This window comes from Myodes glareolus, chromosome 26 (genome assembly GCF_982192425.1).
Source record: "Myodes glareolus chromosome 26, mMyoGla1.1, whole genome shotgun sequence".
In the NCBI taxonomy this organism is placed as follows: Eukaryota; Metazoa; Chordata; class Mammalia; order Rodentia; family Cricetidae; genus Myodes; species Myodes glareolus.
The window spans coordinates 40,230,951-40,252,098 of record NC_142051.1 but is presented as its reverse complement, the minus strand read 5'-3'; the positions used below and the strand labels follow the sequence as shown (position 1 = coordinate 40,252,098).

The 21,148-nt window shown below is 42.7% G+C and overlaps 1 protein-coding gene across 5 annotated transcripts in view; it reads right to left on the bottom strand.

Moving 5' to 3' along the window:
• Window positions 1-21,148, bottom strand: part of Ano4 (anoctamin 4) — a 319,024-nt gene that overhangs the window by 73,656 nt on the left and 224,220 nt on the right. For all 5 annotated transcript variants that reach the window (XM_085683401.2, XM_087901925.1, XM_085683402.2 and 2 more), the window contains one exon: window positions 14,425-14,556. In XM_085683401.2, coding sequence (XP_085539527.2) covers window positions 14,425-14,556 — 132 coding nt within the window. The remainder of the gene's footprint in view (window positions 1-14,424; window positions 14,557-21,148) is intronic.

The following is a 21,148-nucleotide window of genomic DNA, read 5'->3' as shown; positions in this document are numbered from 1 at the left end:
TGAGCTGAATATCGCAGAGTGCACTTTTATGAAACAAACACCGTGAAATATAAATGGAGCAATTGGTCTACGGCAGCAGTCATGGTGACTTCAACAGCTGCGCCTACCAGCAGGGAGAGCTTCAAAACCAGCTATTCACGGAAGTCAAATGGACTCAGCAAACACCAATGGGGCACACTTTCAATAGCTAAAGAATATGTATTTTTTCCCCATCAAACCGTGGAACTTTCCTCAAAATACGTCACATTTAGGTCACAAAGCAAGTCTTTAGAAGCACACATAGGGACTGGAGAGATGAATCAGTGGAGCCATTGTTGCTTCTGTAGAGGACCCAGGTTCTGTTCCCAGCATCTGTGTGGTAGCTAACAACCATCTGTACCTCAAATTTTAGGTTACCAAATGTCCTTTTCTGACCACTACAGGCTCCAGGCACTCATGTGGTGTAGATACACACACACACACACACACAAACACACACACACACGTATATTATACATAAATTATATATATGCAAAATACTCATACAAATAAACTAAGTAAAATTAAAAATATTTTGATCCTGTCTTTTAAAAGAACCACAGAAAACTGAAATGATTTTTGCATCTTATCAGGTCATAATGGGGAAAAAACCTAGAAATGAACAGTTAGAAGACCCAAAATAATTACATAAACAACACAGAAACCAAATTAATAATAAATTCCCAAACAAATGTAAAGTTGTTGAAGAAATAATAGAGGGGCATTAAGAATTCTTAGAATTCAACTAAAATCAAAATGTAGCATATCCGAACCTATGGGGCACAATGAAGGTGACATTAAGAGGATGCTTACAGCTATGTGTCTGTAGTAAAAGCGGGGAGACCTCAAATAACTTAATGATGCATTAATGTCTTAAAAAAATAAGAATAAATCAAACTCCCCAATACTAAAAGGAAATAAAGAAAAGAGCAGAGCAGGAAGAAATGAAAAAAAACTCAAAAGAAGAGTGCAAAGGGTCATCAAAATGTTGGGTTTATACGGAAATGACGAACGTTGACAAACCCCTTGCCAAACGAGCTTGGAAGAGAATCGAAGAATTTTGGAGGATCATTTCAGTCCTCACATCACAGATCTAGATCAGTTTAATTTCATGTGAAGGGTGACGGGGAGGGAATGGGTGAGAGAGGGACAGAAGGAAAGAACGAATCCTTCTTAGCTGTATAATTGCTAGGAACATCTAAAGTCCCAAGATGAGAATTGTTCTGAAAACTAAGGCATCCACTCCGGCACACAGTCCGAATCCTTGCAGGGGAGCACTGTTTTTAGAGCTCAGTGTTTTATTGAGCATGAGGCAGACGGAGGCTGTGGCTCTACCTGAAGATAATGGAGATTATGCTTCCTGGATAAACACAACTTATTTTTTATGAGCTCACAAGCAGGTATACATACCAGATTCTAATATTTTTCAAAAACATTCAGAGCTTCTGGTGTTTTTTTTTAACTTCCAAGAAACACAGCTGTGTTATAACAGTCAGAGTGGGAAGAAGACATCAAGATGGAACATAATAATATCTACTTTCTTGATAAATGATAAAAACAAGCACATTTGTGCTAAGCACTGATCAAACTTAGAAACTCAATCTATAAATCACTGTTCTCAGCCTTCCTAAAGCTGGGGTCCTTTAATACAGTTCCTCACTTTGTAGTGACCCCCCAACCATAAATTATTTCTTTGCTACTACATAACTGTAATTTTGCTACTGTTATGAAATAAAATATCTGATATGTGACACCTGTCGGGTTGTTACCCACAGGTTGAGAATCACCGTCCTAAATTCTTATCTTTCAAATGAGGACAAGAAAAAAATGGGTATGCCGTAAGAATACTCGAGGATCAGGAGACGCTGCATATGGTGAACGTGTATACACCCTGTATACAATGGCAATATAGTAACTTTATTAAGAGGTTTCTATTTGTTACTTTGATAAGGAAGGTTGACCATCACCATTCAAAAAGCTTCTGATCCACCTGCTATTTTGAGATCAGGCCCTGTGAATGTTTTTCTTTTAATAAAATGTTTCCAGAAACAGAAAAGGCACAGAAAAAAGTTACATGGACTATGCTTGGGCGGGTCTCAGGAAATGGCAGCAGTCAAATGTGGGGTCTAGTTCACCTACTTGTATTACATTCTAATATGACACAACCAAGGATGAGCTCTGCTCACTCCCTAACTTTGAGAACTGTTTTTAAACATTAGAATGGGTTTAAGGTCCATTTTAAGCATCGTTTCCTATGGTGTATTCTAATGTGTTTTCTGGTAAACTAGGAATACACGAGGTCCTCTGCTCTGTATGTAAACATCACCACGTCATGGCAGAAAGAGGTCAGCAAACCATTTGGCTCAGTTGAGCCAAAGGTTGGAAACCTGTTGGTAAGGACAGGACTTTTAGCCTTGGCTGGTGTTCTGAGGTAGATGGTGATCTGAACAGTAGACGAGACAGAGGGGGGAAAAGGCAGGGGAGGAAGGGAGAGAACGCTAAGGAAGGGAGAAGAAAGGGATGAAGGAAATGATCTTGAATTGTGAACACTTCAGATCTATCTTTCCTTTTGCACTGGGCTACAGATAAGTATCCATGTACAGTTCACATTGTTACTTTTTACGGATGGAATTCTGTTGACACTGTTGCCAAGGGCAGCATTTATTGAGCACGTACCTGCACTGCCTGCATTATGGGTTTTCATGGTATTATAATCGAGGTTCATAACAACACGTTGTGACACACAGAGTCGGTGCCTGAAGCCTCCATCCAAATGACTGGGGAGCCTGGCTCTGACCCAGAGTTCATATGGACTTAGCCATTGGTGGAAAGTGTGATTAATTTGTCTTGGTCCAGCATTAACCAAGTCTTGTCACAGGACTGTGCTGGATGCTGACTGAATTGGTTAATATTTGTAATGAGAAACTTGCAGAAGCCAAATTTATGAGAGGTTACTTTTATTTAGTATTCAAAAAGTAAACCAGAATGAAAAAAAAAAACGACCATTTTTAAAAATCGGTAAAAGAGGTTTGGAAACAGTAAACGGTTTCCTGTTGAATCCTTAGACCATGAAAAACACAAACGAGACTGGCCCTTGAGCTTCTGCTAATTAGAGCGCTATTGTCATTCGGTCAATAGCATTTCACTCAAACTCTCTACAACTGTCATGGCATAAATCTATTATCCAGAGATCCAGCTGTAGCTCCCATGTCTGTCCGCTGTTGGCTATGGCTCCTGGATTTGTTTTCCTTTGCTGAAGCTCTGCTGTGTTGACAAAGGGGTGGATCTTCTAGGCCATGTTCATGGCTGGGAGCAGCAAAGCCACAGGGCCTCGGCCAAAGGCCGGCAATCTTTAGAACTGGGTAATGTTTATCTTCCCCGATTACCCCGTTTTCACCTCTGCTGTTTCCGTGGCGTTCTGTAACTATTCTAGGTACAGTAAAAATACCTTTCTCTAGTTCTTCCCATTAAAAAAATTAAAATTATTTACAGTAGAGCATAAAAAGGTAATTGAATAAGATTTTGTCTTTGCAACAGACACTTTTATTTTCGCCAAGGATGGCTTTCCTCAAAGGCTGAGTTTAAATCACAGAGCTGTAGGTAATAGGAAATGCTACTTATTAAGCTAGTTATTTCCCTTTGGTTTCTCCTCTCTGTGACACTAGAACGGGGTCTCTCTAAGTCACCCTTGCGCTTTGCATTTTCAGTGTACACACTAGATGGAGACTACAAGAGAAAGTTGAAAGGACTCCCCAGGCCCATTGGCCAGCCTGTTCCTGCCAATGTTCCCCTAGCAACCAGCATCCTTCAACTTGGAAACGGAAGTTGGGTCCAGATTCCAGCTGTCCGAGAAGAGCATTTCCCAAGCTAGACTCCATGCTCTGTGCCCCTGGCATGCTGGGGCCTGCAGGACAGCATCTTTTCTTCAGGTGCCTGGGGCTCAGCTCCATCCTACCTGCTTGATCCTTATCATTCAGTCTTTCTCTTTATCCCATGAGCCTTAGGGGCATTGCTGCTTCACTTTCTACAGACATTATTCACGTGACTTTCACCTTCCACTTCTTTGTGAACCACCACGCTGCCACTTCCTGAATAGAATACCAATATTATAGGAGGTTATACAAAGAAATACTTGAGCTGGGCTGTGGTGGAGCATGCCTTTAATCCCAGCACTCGTGAGGCAGACGCAGGCGGATCTCTGTGAGTTCGAGGCCAGCCTGGTCTACAAGCGCTGGTTCTGGGACAGGCACCAGAGCTACAGAGAAACCTTGTCTCGGAAAAAAAAAAAAACAACAACAAAGAACTACTTGAGAGAAAAGTGCTTTTTCTCTTGTTGGGGAATATTATTTTCAGGTGTGTGACTTTAGTTTACGCTGCATTTGTTTAACTCTGTGAAGCTGTGTTACTGTGCCTGTCTAAAACACCTGATGGTCTAATAAAGAGATCAACAGACAATAGTGAGGCAGGAGCAAGGATAGGCAAGGTTGTCAGGCAGAGAGTAGAAATAGAAGGAGACCATCTGGGAGGAGAAAGAACGAGGAGCAAGAGAACAAAGAACAAGGAAAGGAGGACATCAGGGGCCAGCCACCCAGCCAGTCACGGAGTAAGAAGGAATGAAAGATATGCAGAATTAAGAAAGATAAAAGCCCAGAGGGAAAGGTAGATGGGAAATGACTATGGCTGGGGCAGACTGAGGGGTGGGCCCCTGGCAGTGGCACTGGGATTTGTCTCTACTGCATGTACTGGCTTCTTAGGATCCTATTCTCTTTGGATGTATACCTTGCTCAGCCTAGATGTAGTAGGGAGGGCCTTGGACCTTCCACCAAGTAAAGTACCTCATTCTCCCTTAGGATTTAGAGGGGGGTGAGGTGGGAGGGTGTGTGGAGGGGATAGGAGGAGGGTAGGGAGTGGGAATTTGGATTGCTACTTTTTTTTTCTAAAAAAAAATCTAATAATAATTTTAAAAAAAACTGACAAGAAACAAGCCAAGCTAAGGCCAGGAATTCATAACTAAGAATAAGACTCTGTGTGAGGTTTATTTGGGAGTAGGGTAACAGGTGCCCCCCAAAGAGTAAACCACCCACAACGTTCTGGTTTACCTCTAAAGCAGAAACCACACACGCAGACGCCACCTCACCAACCCTTGTTGCTGAGCTGATAGGTCACTGGCACAGTCTGAAGGTGGTTTCTGGATTTGGCTGTTGTTTGTCTGTTTGTCTGGCTGAGTTCTGGAGACAGGATCTCACTTTGTAGCCCAGCCTGACATCAGATTCACCATTCCTCTGCCCTCTCTCCCCTTCCCAAGTCCTGGAATAATGGCTGAGGACCAGCACGCCCAGTCCTTTCTACGTTTGCATTCCGAAAGATCCCGATTAAAGTTTAGTTCTAACCTACAGAAGTCTTCCTTCTTCTGCTGAAATTTCCTTTCCCCGAAACATACTAGGAACTTCAAAGCAGAGAAAAATAGTATAGAGCATCATCTGAACCCTTGAAGCGGTCACAAACAAAGACATTACATAATTGTGCCAAGGCCAGAGTAATTAACTTGGGGCATTCTATGACTCTTCTGATCCCCGGTGGTCTGCTCTTCCTTGTGTCAGCCATGTCGTGTGACTTTTAATTTTCTCTCCTAGAGGAAGAGCATAATTCCTCACCCCATTCATACCACCCTTACCCAGAACACTTCTTTTGGCTTGTGAAGAATGAGCTGAAAGGATGCATGGCGCATGGGGCAGACGCTGAGGTGGCTCGCGGTGACTTTCTTCTTTGTCATGAAAATGCATGCGTGAGGTACAGGTTGCTTCTTTAGTCAGGGGTTGTAATGAAGGTGATGTTTGAAGCGAACCTCACCTGAGTCACAGTTGGTATGCTATGTGAGCAAGAAACAAACGCTTGAAGAAAGGAGGCCCCCGCAATTAGAAACTTATTAGTTGGTGCAGCAGAACCTAGTGGAATCTGACTGATATAACCTTTAACCCAGAGAGGATCATTCTATGAGTTGCTGCCTAACAAGGATGGATCCCCCTGCCCCCACTAATGGAAAAGCCACAGTCATCCATGAAATGAGGAAGAGGGATGAGAGGTGGGCGTGGAGGAAGAAGAAAGGTCTAGAAATTAGGATAGTGGAAGGCTGTTTGTGTCAGCGATAAAGAAAAGGCATGCCCAAGTAAAAGAGGTCATGGAAGAAAGGGAGAACAGGATTATAAATGGTTCTTAAGAAAAGTGTAGACCATTCTGAATATATTTCACACATTTGTCCTTAGGTATAAAGACATTTCTAAGATGCAGTTCTGGGTTACTGGCCATTTCAAGGATCATTGTCTGCGACATTTATATATTTAACATGTCCTGTGCAGGGTCACTCCCACACATGTCCTAGACACGGGTAAGATGTACTCTGGCCTGGGCCTGGCCTTTAGAAAGCTCAAAATGCTATCTTCTACTTAATCAGATTTATTTTCTGTTCTGCCATTGGTGTGCCTCAGGTAAGTACTTTTTGTCTGTGTTCACTTCTCGGGCTTAAGCCGAGCTGACCAGACTCGAGACTCACGGGGAGCCTGTGGCTAGTGAGTGCCAGATGTATTAGACACAGGGCTTGGGCGCCTGACCACACGAACTGCCGCTCCACCCCCAGCATCCGCTTAGGGCCGTGTGGGCCTGGAGGAGACATTCACAGATTCTGATCTCTTCCCGCTTCTGTAGGGTGAAGGTGCACAGATGTTGCAAAGCTGGGTCAAGGGTCTAAGGAGATGATGACAAGGGCCATGTCTCACAGGTCCCTGTCAGGCACAAAGTGTCTGCTGAGCCCTGCTTGCCTTTGGATGCTTGGAACATTCTAGTGATACAATTCACAGCTGGTTACACGTGTTCATTCTGCAAGAGAACAATCTTTGTCTTCGCTCTTCAGCTTTACATCACCCCTCTCTTTATTGTATTTTAATTCATCAAATATCTCATAGGAGAGCTGCATTGCCTTTTCCTATTTTTGATGAGGAAAATGGCCTCTTGAAGATCAAGTTTAATGTGATCTTGCTAAACTTTTAAATAAAGAATGTGTACTGTATGACAATAGGCCTATAAACACATACCGACATACATTTCTGTATTATAATATCTGGCGTGCAAATCACATTGAAAGTCATTCTTCAAGGATTGAGTTGAAAAGTAGATGACATTAAAAGATTTTCTTTTTACAAGGTGGCCAGGTATGGGGGCCCACACCTTTAATCTCACACTTGGCAGGCGGAATCAGGCCTTTCTCTGTGCATTTAAGTCATTTTCATCTTCACAGTGAGTTCCAGGTCAGCCAGAGCTATACAGTAGGAATCTCTCTCCTTCTCTCACCCTCCTACCCCTCTTACCCCCTTCCTCTCTCTCCCCTTCCCCCACTGCCCCTCCTTTTTTCTCTCTTCTTCCTCATGCCCTGTTTAATATGCACATACAAATATAAACATGTTATTTCCAAATACATTATAAAAGATGGTTTTTCAAATATTAAGATAATTCACCTGTCTTTGGAACTCCCAGACACCAAGCTTTGTGTTCCCCATATGATTAGGTGATATATTTGATCCTTAAACTTAAGTTTTATGCCATTAGACTCTATTTGAAAGGAAATAGATCTTCTGAGGCCCAAACCTCAGGCTTTGCAACCAGTTTCACTGTGGTCTCAACTTGAAACTTCTGAAAACACGGCTATGTCTCCCGTGACTCTGCAGAGCAGCCTCCACGGCCTGCATATTGAGGATGCTAACGCCAGCAAAGACCTGCAGTCAGACAGGTGTCCTGAGTCGTCTCTGTGTCACTGGGGCACCAAGAGAACATCAATCCTACTGAAATCAATCTTGTATCTCATTGCCTAAGGGATTCTCTAAAGACTTCAGATCGATGAAAACAACACAAAAACTCCAAATGCCCTAAAAGGAAAATTACAGTGGAAAAGTATATGCTTTAGCAATCGATATCTTCAGATATCTAAGCTGCAAAGATTTAGGAGACAAATTGGAATGTGCTACTAATACGTATGAGTGTATCTGGAATACTGGGGACAAACTTAGTTTGAAGGAATTCTCTTCCGGTTCAAGTCAAAAAGTCTTCCGAGGATTCTCAACACACCCCCGGCCTACAGGCCCATGGCTGCTACCCTGAAGCTTGTCCTCTGTCCCCAAACCTTGGAATTTTGGAGCCTGGAAAGCTCACATGGCTACAAAAGGTAAGACAGTGGTACTCCAAATACGTCTGCGTTCTAATCTCTAGAATTTTTCCAAGCATCAATCCGTATGGCAAAGAGGAATTATATTGCAGATGGAATTGTGGCTGTTCATCAACTGACATGAAGATGGAAAATGCTATGGTTTAAATGAGTTTTGACAACTGACGTCATGATATTATAAAGTGTCAGGACCTTTCAGAGGAGGTCTTCAGATGTAGGAGTGGGGCAGTTCCCACAAGAGTAGGTTGTTACAAAAGAACAAACCCGCCCTCTCCCCATGAACTTGCATTTTCTCTACGACCATGTGATGTCTTTCTAGATCTTACTCTATTCGCTAAAACACCCTCAACTGTGAGCCAACACCAGGGCCATGGTCTTAGATTTCTAGAATTTTGAGGTAAACGTGTATTTTTTTCTTCACACAGCTTCCAGGCTCAGGTACCTATTACTGCAACATAAAATAGACTAAGGTAGGGATATTTCTCTGAAATTTCCAGATACCCTAATGTAATCCCAAGGATGCCCAGAAACAGAAAACGTGGACAAATGGCAGAGGAGATGTGATAACAGAATCTTGAGAATGATGCAATGCTTTCAAGAGAGAAGAAGGGGCCTTAAGGCAGGAATGCTCTCTGGCCCACCCTTATGCTCTTCTTCCTACATAGGAGCTTCCTGTGGAAGAACCAAATTACCACGACAACAGCTGCTTGAATAAGGAAATGTACTGCTGTCGTCTTTGAAGGTGATGGTCCTACATGGACATCCAACAACTTGCACAACTGGATAGTAATTTGTGAAGATGTTCATCTCATGCATTGGAAGGTGGTTAGCAGTGTCCCAGGCCTCTGCCTATCAGAGGCCAGTATCAGTCCCCTATCAGAGAACAGTCCCCTATCAGAGGCCAGTAGCAGTCCCCACTCCTAGGCTGTGACATTTAAACCTGCTTCTAGGCATTGCGAAATCACACCCAACTGACACATACTGGTTTATAATCTGTAACCACTAGCTAAAATCTAAGCTCTAAGAGGGTGCAATCTAAAGAAAGCCAAATTGTTCCTACATAGGAGCTTCCTATGGAAAGCCATCAATGCTGATAATGATAAAAACAAAGAAAAACTGGAAAATATTCCTATGTGAACCTAGAATATTTTTAGAAGGGCAATTCAAAATAGATCCATTTCTTGGAAGATTTACTGCATATAAAAAGCAGCACGACTCTTCCCCTATTTCCTTTTTTGATATCTAGCACCCATAGAAAATCTTTATTACGGGCATTGACCTTAGAAAGCAATTGTCTCGAGGATGCTTCAGCTAATGTCATTTGAAGAATAAAGGGCAGCGTGATACTTAAGCAGAGTAACATCCCGAGGAATGAGGTGAAGAGGAATGAATTAACGCTTAAATGGACTTGTCTACGACAGTCGTCAGATTTCGGTGGAGCTTAATGGATCAGACCTGGAGGTTGTCTGGCAGGGAAAGCAGACGCGCAGTGACTCTCAGGGCAGTGGGGAGTCGCCCGATTCTGTGCCACTCTGCCATCACCACCGAAGGAAAACTTAGCAAGGCGTGGAGAGACTTTTGATCATCATAGGTGGGGAAGGGATGTGACTATCATCTAGCGACTGGAGGCCAGGATCGGGCTAACTATCTTATAATGCATAAAGGTGGCTCTCCACAATGAAGTGCTAGCCCTGAACAGGGGGCCTCCATGTCTGGACTAGAATCCCTTCTCCATCACTGCCTCTTTCTTTAATAAACCTGCCTCCTTTTCCTCCTGGGAAGGCAGGCAAGCATTCCAGCATTTCTCCAGTTAGGGACAAGCACGTGAGAGAGCTTTGGCCCCTACAGTGTGGGTACAGTGTTATGGACAGTGTCTAAGCCTGGCCCATGAATAAATGGCCTTCCTAAGAAACCATCTGTTTCTCTTCTCTCATCTATAAGGAGCTGCGGTGGCAGAAGAGGTAGGTGGGAACCTAAGTATCTGACGGGCTACGTGAAGCGGGCATGCTGCACCATCTTTCCTGAGAAGGACCCACATTAGTCGGTGCTGTGAACAACAGCTAAACTTCTATAATGTTAGATCACCTGTGTGTGTGTCCAGGGAGGTGATTCTGTGCCTTGTGTTCCTCATCTGGATGATGATGATACTGATATCTGTGGCCATATGAGGCTTGTTATGAGGATTTACAAAAAACTCTTAGGATTCTTTCTGGCAAACAGAAATGGGTTTTTGTTTGTTAGTTTCCTCCGGGAAATCTGCTGAAGAGGCAGAAAGAGTTTAAGAGCCAGAGGGAATGGAGGGCACCAAGAAGACAAACACCCTTCAATCAACATGATGAAAGTTCACCTGAACTCAGAGAGACTGAGGCAGCATGCAGAGGGTCTCCGAGGGGTCTGCCCAGGTCCGCTGTGTGTGTATAATTGCTTCCAGATTAGTGTTTTTATGGAATCTTGAGTGTGTGAACAAGTGGGTTGGTTTGAATGTCTTCTCTTGGTTCCTTTCCTTCTGTTTATTTTATCCAATTCCAATGCGTTGGCTTTTGTTTTATCATTATATTATATTACATTATAGTATTATCCCTTCGATGCTTGTCTGTTTTCTTTTTTAATTTCATTTTACATTACAACCACAGTTTTCTTCCCCCTCATCCATCCCCCCCTCCTTCCCTCAGGCTGGCCTTGAACTCACAGAGATCAATCTGCCTCTGTCTCCCAAATCCTGGGATTAAAGGTGAGTAACACCACTGCTTGGCCTCTAGTGACTTAGTTTTACCTTCTGGTTTTTAGACAAGCTTTATTTATTAAACCATAAATAAAATATCACTGTAGTCTACAGTGAACATGATATCGGCTGAGTCATACATCAGTGCCGTATGCTGACTCGGGGAATGACGTTGGCAGCCCATGTGGAGAAGAGACCTTGAACCTTGTCTGGGGTGAGCATGCACTCTGTTCACTCCAAGCATTTGTTCTCCACTCGCTCAATCTAGTATCAGTTTTATATATCATTCATTTTTTCCCTCTGAACAAATCACAGTAAGCATTTCCTATGGGATTTGACAATTGGTGGGACTTGTGATTCAAGAAAAAGAAGTGAAAACATATTATAAGAAAAACCACCATATTAAAAGGAAAAAATATTACCAAGACATGGAAGTTTGCACAGTACTCGAAATCACGGGTAGGTTGGACACCATGGAATGACTTCTGGGAGCAATGTCTTTGGTAGATCCTGAAAGATGGGAGTCTCAGGGAAAGGTTATTCTAGGTGGAAGGATGAGCAAGCGTAGGAGGGACCAGAAAAGGACAAGGTGACTTAAGGAGGTCAGAGCTCAGCGTGGCTCTGTAGGCGTTACTGAGTGTTTGCAGCTCAGCACGGCTAAAGCACAGGTATGGGAGACAGATGTCGGAGTTACTGTGTGTGTGTGTGTGTGTGTGTGTGTGTTTTAAGACACTTTCCCATTTTGATCATGGCCTATTAAACTTCCAGTTCTATTTTATCCCCCACATTCATGATCCACGATTCCCACGATCCCACTTCACTCCAGCACAAACACAACAAGAGACTTCTGCAAAGTCAACACATCACATGATTCCTTGGTACGCATGTGGAGAGCCGGGATATCATGTCACAGCTCCCAGAGCTCATTAGACAGCTATTTCTGATTAAATTAAGCCCATTAATATCACCCTCAAAACATCTTTAGGGGGTTTTGCTTTCTAATTATATCAGTAATGGTTTCCAACTTGGCAGCCAGCATTCTTCACTTCTTACTTCTCCACACCAATCCAAGGGACGATACCCAAGTGGCACACCAGTTTTCAAACAGAAAGAAATTCCCATCACCCGTGATATCTAGGGCCTCGTTTAATTTTTCATGTTCCGCTGCTATGACATAAATGCCTCTGCTCTCGCGGTTCCCCCGAACTCTGGTAATTATGTGTGTTTATTCCGGCTGCCCCTCTCCTTTTCTGCTTCAGGGCTCATCTTTTACAAGCTGGTCTCTGTTTCTGAACAGCAATGCTAGGCTCCCTTCACACCCTGTAACGGTATTCACAGACGTCTTTACAGAAAACCACTTGTGGTTTCACAAGCGCTCTACTCAGCCCAACGTCCATGCCCTTTGCTGCATCACTGTCTCTTATCCTCGGGATGTGCTGCCTTCTCTACCTAGCTGGCCAACTCTATATCCATGTGAGCCACTTTCTTAGTAATCAGCCTTCATCTCTTACCAACATACTTCCAAAATCTGGAGCATCTCTATTCCCCTTTGATGTGCATCTTTTGGACTAGTTGCGGTAATTGAAAATATAGCATACATTACCATGCTAGAGTCAAGACGGTGTTATTTGGCTTATGCACAGATAACATCTGGAGAGGCTCAGACACTGAACTAGGGGCTGCTGGACTCATCATCCATTCCATGAACTGATTTGCAAGTGTGTTGAGAGGCTTCTCAAGTGTGGGAGACAGTGGAAGCCCACCATCCCCATATGTTATCAGACTTTAATTGTTCCATACTTTAAAATGCTTAGCAAAACATTCTTCTCATTTATGATCTCTAGGAATACTGGTTGGTATCTACATGCATCTAAGTTGGAGAGAGGTGATGACCACCATTGTCCTACAGTAAGGGTATCAGGGACACAGCAGGCAAGGAGATGGTGGGGGCACACAGTCCATTCCATTGTGCTATGTTCCCTTTAAATACCTAAAACTTTCAGTGAAGTTCACAGATTACCCCATCTACTTATTGATCCATTCATCCATCCCTCAGTCCTTCCATCCACCCATCTATCCATCCATTCACCCACCTATCCGTGTATGTATCCATTATCCCAAAACTTTGAGCTCTTCCTACACTGCGCAAGGCAAGCTTCCGGTCATCTAAGAAGCAAAGGCAGAACATGACAGAAAACTAGTCTCCACGTGTGAAGGATTAAGACATCAATTACTGGTCTAAAAAGACCTTCTAGGATTTAAATTTAAAAACAGAAACAGGTTAGCTTTCATCTCTATCTTGGGAAAATACCCAGAGATTCTCATCTTTGGATTAATATTGAGTATCATCTGATTGCTAATTTCCATGGAGGCCTCTTGGGCCGTGAACTTCATGAAGTAACGAGGCTGCATCATCAATCAGACCCGTGGGCGTGCAGGGTTTGCCTGTTTCGCAGGCTTTCCCAGGGCTTCGCTTGTATTACATCGATCTTCTCCAGCACAACACATTTCAGTGCAGACCATCTATACATCGTTTTTCTTCTCTCCTTTGCTCCCAGAGTTTAATTGATTTTTCTGTTGATAAAACATGCACTCACCTTGCATTCCTTGCACCTTCTTGACAACTGTCATTTGGTTTACACTTTTTTTTTTTAAAAAAAAATCAGAATTGGCAACCTATTTTTAAAACAATCTGTCACCCCTTTCCATCCCTCTGGCAAGTCACTTTTACTGAAGTTGTCACCAAACTGTGACCAGGGAAGGCCAGGGATTCCTGAGTCTGTCTCGACATAGACTGGGCTGACCTGATCAATGCTCTCTTTGGGAGGATGTTTTTTTCCCCCAGTTGTATGGTCTTTGGTATGCATCCTCTATCCTGCCTCCTCCCATCATTCCCTGTCATTTTAGGAAGTTCAGAGTAAATCCTTAATCACTTTTGCAAGTCTTTCCAGGCTAAGCCACTCAGCCAACTTTTTCTTTCTGCGCATGCGCCCAAAGCGGCAAATTACCGTCGTGAGACTGATGGGTGAGTTGGCAGGTAGGCTGCCAGAGCCTGTAGCTCTCCCTGCGGGAACTGGCTGAACTACCGAAGGAAAGGAGGACTGGGCAGCAGACTGTGATAAAAGCAAGCAAATGAACTACACATTCGTTCCATATGAAAGGCACAATCTACTTCCTCTGTCTGGGCTCTGCGCGCTGGGAACTGACAGAGCCGCTGACAGAACAAACCTGAGCCTATGGATCGCTACGGGGCGGGGCCAATCAGTCACCAAATGCCCACAGGAAAGTACACTGGTGACTTTAAGCCACCAGAGATGGGAGGATTGTTGAAACAGCCCCCTGTGATTGATATAAAAGGAACATGAAGAAAAGGCTCGGGAGGAAGGGGCTTTCCGTGGTTCCTCCCACAGGGGACAACTACACCATGCTGTACCATCTTAGAAGGATGCAGGCTTTACCACAGAACACTCACTGATGGATCCTTTGCTGGCTGAAAGGGGCAGTGTAGCAGTCATTCTCCTCCAGGTCTGGCAGTGTCTCCTTGTCCAGCCTCATGGGCTTCTTTGGTAACCACCTCCGGAACCTGCTTATCTGTTTATCGATCCTGTGGTACATGGAAGGCAAGACCAGAGAGTACAGCGTGTCAACATCAGCCGGAAACATAGGAGGGAAGTCTCCAGGGAGCCGTAAAGTCAGCTCCGCACCCTCCAGGGATTCTCCCTACACTCAGAATGGCCTCATTTGTCTGGGATGGAGAAAAGAGAGCTGGGGACCTGACATTCTTTCACAGTCTCTTAAGGGGCCTCAATATCACTATCTTTGAACGGATTTGAATTACATATTCACCCACATGTTAAGGAATGACGAACCGGTCACAAGATTGGAAGGTTCTGGAAAGGAAGTAGAAAGTCCTTTAAGCCTTCAACGTTACACTTTGTAGAGGCTATCCACGTAATTTGTGTCTGGGAAAGGTGAGGTCAGGGAAGAGTTTTAGCTGTGCTTAACTGGGCTGGGGCAAGAGTACACCCTGACTGGGTACAGAGAACATGAGGCCATGATTTTGGCTCTCTGCCTGTCACACCTTCTCTGACAAGCCGGCAAACAGACAAGTGGCTCTTTAGCTTTCACCACTGTTTTCAAAGCTCACAGCTTCAGCCCTGGGCTATCAGGGCACACAGGTGTCACTCTGGCCGCTGTGCACAAAAATGCCAAGTGAAAAAAAAAAAACCAACAGGCTAATGATGTATTGTGATTTATAAAAGGCATTTTCCAAACTGGCCTTCTCCTCAGTCATTCTGACTGTTGAACACCTCTAGCTTCCCACTGGCCAGTTAATAGAAATAGCTCAGCTCTGCTCATAGCAAACAACTAGAAACCACATCAGACTTCAAAACACGTAAGCGACTGGTATGACAGATTTTTTTTCTCTGGGTGACTAAGTACATATGCCAAAAAGCATCTGGTGGAGATAGGATGCAGAGGTGCTACCTGCACTTTACACATGCAGAAGAGACCCCAAAAGGTGATTATTAAGTCCAAATTAGCCAAACTTGACTCTTGATTTTAGGTATCCCTGCACATTTGCTGACAAAGGGGCTTAAATGTGAGGGATACAGAAGAAACACATTTCCTTAAAGAAGAAAATATGTTAATGCTTTCTATGTCTGTTAACTGAAAACACAGCATTCGGGCGGTATTTATTTTTCCAATTAAAATATCTGTATAACAACTTTATCATTTGAAGTGAATGGGACAGTTCATGCTGTCAACTTCAACTGGGTCAAGGAGTGTCCAGATGACTGGTAAAAACGTTACTTTAGTTATGGTTCTGAGTACATTTCCAGAATGGGGCACGGCAGAATGAGACAAGACTTTGGCCATCACTAGTACTTATCCTTAAAACTGTTGAGATCCTGGGTAAAAGCAGAAAGCGAACGATGGGTAAATTTGCCCTCTTTGAGCTTGTATTTATCTTCTGCCTCCAATCCTGGTGATCCAAGGCCTTTTTACTTGGACCATGAGATTTCCTAGGTCATAGGACTTTTTAGCCTCTACAATCTTGTAAACTTAAAGCCCTAAGTGAGTCTGAAGGCCAGATACACAGTAGTGCTGGTATCTGAGGGCAGGGGACAATGGATGTACCCACTCAAGCAGAGAGCAAACTTGGTACTATCTATCCATCCTTTGCTTCTGTTGAAGTTGGTCCTCAATGGACTGGATGATGTTCAACCACTTTGATGATAGCCAACTTATTCTTAAAAATGATGTTCAACCACTTTAATGATAGCCAACTTATTCTTAAATTCTTTAAAGATATTATTTTTAAATTTTTATATGGATCGGGTGATTTCCCTACATATATGTCTGTGCACTTCACATATGCAGTATCTGTGGGTTGGATCCCCTGTATCTAGAGTTGCTGTACTGACACTGGGAATTAAACCCAGTTCTTCTTGAAGAGAAGTTGGTGCTCTTAACCACTGAACCATCTCCTCAGGCCCACTTCTTCCTCAGCCTACTGCTTCAAATGCTCATCTTGACTGGAAACACCCTCATTGATAGATTATCAAATAACACATTTTCCAGGTATCTGGAAATCCCGTGGCCCAGGCAAAGCAGCACAAAAAATACCCGTGAAGTTTTTGTTACTACTTCCTCTATTCTCAGCATAGTTCAGCCCCATCATGCCAACTCTGTCTAGTGGCGGCTGTCCTTTGGCAGAGTCTTTGAATGAATACTGAACCCTTCCCCTTCCTCCTTCATATATAGAGAAGTTAGGATTCTACCCAGGTTCATGAAATAAGGAAAGAAGAATAGATCGAAAGAGTCTTGGAGAGAGAACACGTTCTTATCTCCACCACTTTTCTTCCCCTTCCACCATTTATTTAGAGATGCCTAACGACATGGATATACATAGCAATAATACTTAGAATGGACTGAGATGAGGTGGCCTCGATTGGCAACACAATCGAGAGCATGAACTCCGGCGTCTGAGTGTCGAGACTAAAATCCTGGCTTTGTAAATGGAAGCAGCACAGCTTTGGACAGATACACTAACTTAGCTTTGCCTCAAGTATTTTTGTCTTTAAGATGGGCATTGTGATGACATTAAGTTCATAGGCTTATAGATGAACTAAATTACATATATGATATACATGTACACATATAAGTAATATATATATATATATATATATATATAATTCAGAACAGTGTCTGGTATACAGTAAAATGCTGGCTACTACTACCACGCCTTACCCCTTCCAAATAATATAGAAGCAAGCGGTTAAGATTTTTGGGTAAAATGGCAGGCTGTAAATTGCCTCGCTGTTAACGCGTTAGGGAGAAGAACCCATGAATGGAGGAACAGACGTGACTCCAAAGAAAGAAGGAGCTTCAGAAGTTCACCAAAGTGCTGATAAGACCCCTCAGTGGTGCCATGAAGCAGACAAGGTCATGTTAAGAAGAAACAGAGCTATCCACAGTTCAAGCCATAGAATTTCCAACATGGGGGAGGGGAAGCAGAAGCCTCAATCAAAGGCAGCTAGAGGACTCTGGTGAGGAAGGATTGGTTGTCTTATCCTCGGGACACACCTACAACCCTCCCAGGTCTCAGTCAAGTTCTTGATTTTGGTAAGACTGCAACTCCTCTCAGGGATAAGCCAAACAAGGAGAGTGAACCCATTTCCCCACGGTATGTGGGCACTGTCTTAAAAGGGAGCCCATTATTTCAAACAGAGCCATCCTGGACTCTAAGGAATCATGGTACTCACAAGTCAGGAAGCCTGAGTTTAACCTACCACAGTCCCAAAGTCAAAGACAACCTTATCGGGCAGTTGGGAGAGGAGGAGGGCTGTAATGGACAAGCTGAAGAGCACAGGATGCAGGGGGTTCAGAGGCCTCAGCTGTTGTGACCCAACAGAGTAACACTGGAGTTGATAACTCTCAGCTTAGGTCAGCAGATGGATCAAATCCTGGGACTATTCTAACCTCTATCTACTGCTCTGTAGCCCAAAAACTCTGAGATGCAGCCCTCCAATGAGTGATTAGCACTTGGAAGATCCTGAAAGTAAAAGATAGGTCCTGTAGCTGAATAACCGTCAGTGTGCCGACTGCTTCCCAAACTTGTGGTGAGCTGGAGAAATATCCCCCAGCTAGGGGAGACGTTTGGAAAGTTTGGGGATGGTGAGAGAACTTGTCTACCTCAGAATCCACAGCAAGGGGTGGGCAGTAGAGACTCCTGGTGAGCAAAGAAGGGGAGCAACTGAAGAGAAGACAACTCTGGGAAATGTCAGGCACCTGTCAAATCCAGACTCAGTACAAGTGACATCACAGGAAAGACAAGAGCCCACACGCTCAATTGCCCCTACACCACACTGTGGAACAGGGAGTCTCCAGGGCTCTATGGCCCAGGGATCATCCACTCTCACCTTCATTTTGTTTAGTTCCTGATGCATCCTCTTCATTGTTGCTATGACTATAGATTAGTAGTATTTGCGCTTTACTGTTTTAAAAATATTTCCACTTTTATTCCTCCTTATGCAATTATCACATTGTGTTTAAGCATTTTTTTCTCACTTTTATTGAGCAACCTTTTCTATTTCCCTCTCCTTTTGTTTCTTTTTTGAGCCATGCCATCCCCTTTTGCAGTCTGTTCTATTGTTAGTAACATTTCGGTTTTATTTTGAGGATCGTGTTTTTATTTTTCATTGCCCTGCTTACATTGCTTCTCTTTTTGGCTGTTTCTTTTCTTTCTCCAAGTATTTCATTCTTCTCTCCTCTCTTCCACACCCTGCTTTGCCACTTTACCTTTCCTTTTTAATCTAGACTCGGTTCTCCTTTATTTCCTCCTCCCCATCTCCTTCCACAGTCTTACCCACTATTAACACATTTACCCTAAATAATTTTTAACATTATAGCACATTTGTCTTAGTTTTTCTAGGTTCTGTTTTTTTTCTATTGGTGACACAGTAGAGGACCTTAGTCAATTTTAAGTATACTCCTACGTCTTTCTTGTTTTGCTCTGACAGAAATTTGTTTGAGCCCTCAAGTAGAGGTGTATGGGGGAATATATTCAATGTAATATATACATTTATGAGAGCTTGAAAATAAAAAATAACCTTAAAAAATAGACCTCAATAAGAAATCACCCCAAATTAGATATATAGAAACAACCATATGCACGAATTGCAACCTAGAAATCTAAGAGCATGAAGAAGCAAGGCATTGAGGTTCCCTCAAAACAGTGGTTCTCAATCTATGGGCTTGAATGACCCTTTCACAGGGGTGGTCTAAGACCATCAGAAAACACAAACACACATATTCACATTATAATTCATAGCAGCAGCAAATTACAGTTATGAATTAGCAACCAAAACAATTTTATGGTTGGGGGAGGTCAGAATTTGGAAGGCTAAGAACCGCTGCTGTAAAAGAGAATTCCCCAACTCAGCTTGTGCCTAATGTATACCTAAGGGAGAAAGACAAGAACAAATAATCCAACCAACCAGAAAACAACCAACCAAATTACTGGAGTAAAACGTATCTCAACAATAACCTCAACTACCAACAAAGGGGAGGAAGATTAGTTAATCTGATAAAGAAATAAGATCCAGCAATCTATTGTCTCCAGTAAAATACCTCACTGGCAAAGATATTCCCAGAGTTGATGTCAAAGAACAGAATCCATCAGGAATATGGGAACCCCAAATAAGCTGGCCTCGTTACTCTAATACATGAGAAAGTCGGCTTCAAAACAAATGTATCAGAAGAAATAAAGTCCCTGCATATTAATAAAGAGAGAAACACATACATACATAGAGAGAGAGAGAGAGAGAGAGAGAGAGAGAGAGAGAGAGAGGATTTATGTATATAGAAAACATGAAGGCTTCCAGTTTTATCAAACAAGCACTGAGGAGCATGAAAGGTCAGAGAGGTATGGACACAGTGAACCAGCAATAGTGGACAGTGCACTATTGTACTTTCCCTTAGAGAGAGCCCCAAACTGAAAGGCCACAGAAACTTCTGACTTCAACTGCATCAGTCAAAACGGACTCAGCAGAGATTTTCAGCACTCTGACCAAAAGATACAGAATAAAGGTCCTTTTAGCAGCCCAAGGCACTCTCTCTAAAGTAGACTTCATTCTAGGAAACTATTTTAAAACTAACAAATACAACAGAATCAAATGGGTTTTTTTTCTATCTTTTCAGATTATAGTGGAGTAGAATGAGAACTCAATAGCCAGAGACACTCAGAAACTACTCGGATACCTGGAGATGGTGGAATACAATCTTAATAACCAGCGTGCCACTGAAGATATCAGGGATGAGATTTAAAACTTCCTAGAATCAAATTAAAATGATGCCTCATTTATCAGATCCTCCTGAATACAGCTAAGGTAGTTCTAAGAAGAAAATTTGTAGCTACGAATGCTAACTTTGAATATAACCAGAAAGGTCTGATAAACAACCTATAATGCACCCTGAGGTCTTAGAAAAACAGCAACAAAGCCAAATTCTAAGCACCAGGTAGCAAAACAAACAAACAAACAAAGATCAGTGCAAAAATTAATAAAATGGAACCCTAAATAATCATACATAGAATTAATCAAACAAGATTTAGTCCTTTGAAGAGACATAAGATAATTCCCTAACCAAAAGAAAGAGGAAAGAGCAAAATGAAAAGCCATGGATGGAAAAGTAATGTTATAAAAGAGTCCGATGGAGTTCAGAGAAATGCTAGGAAATAGCTTGAAGACTTAAATTCTAAAACCGAAAAATCTAGAAGCAATGGATCAATTGCCTTAAGATATGACTATGACCTACCAAAGTTAAACCAAGAAGCTATAAACACATCCACACTAAGAGTGAGATTTTAGCATTAATAAAAAGTCCACCCATAAAGAAAAGCCCAGTGCTGGATAAATGTATTGCTGATTCACGAAAATTTTAAGGAGTCGCTAATACTAATTATTCTCCAACTGCTTCGGAACAGAGAGGCAGGCATACTGGAAGCAGTGTTACTATGATGCCCAAACCAGTAGGTCACAACAGAAGAAAACTACAGCCCAACTTCGCCAATGAATCGAGATGTAAATGTTCTCAATACAAAACTTGCAAACCAAATTCAAGAACCCATTAAGAAGGTAATACACCATGGCCAAGATGGTTGCATTCCAGAGGCAAGGTTAATTCAACAC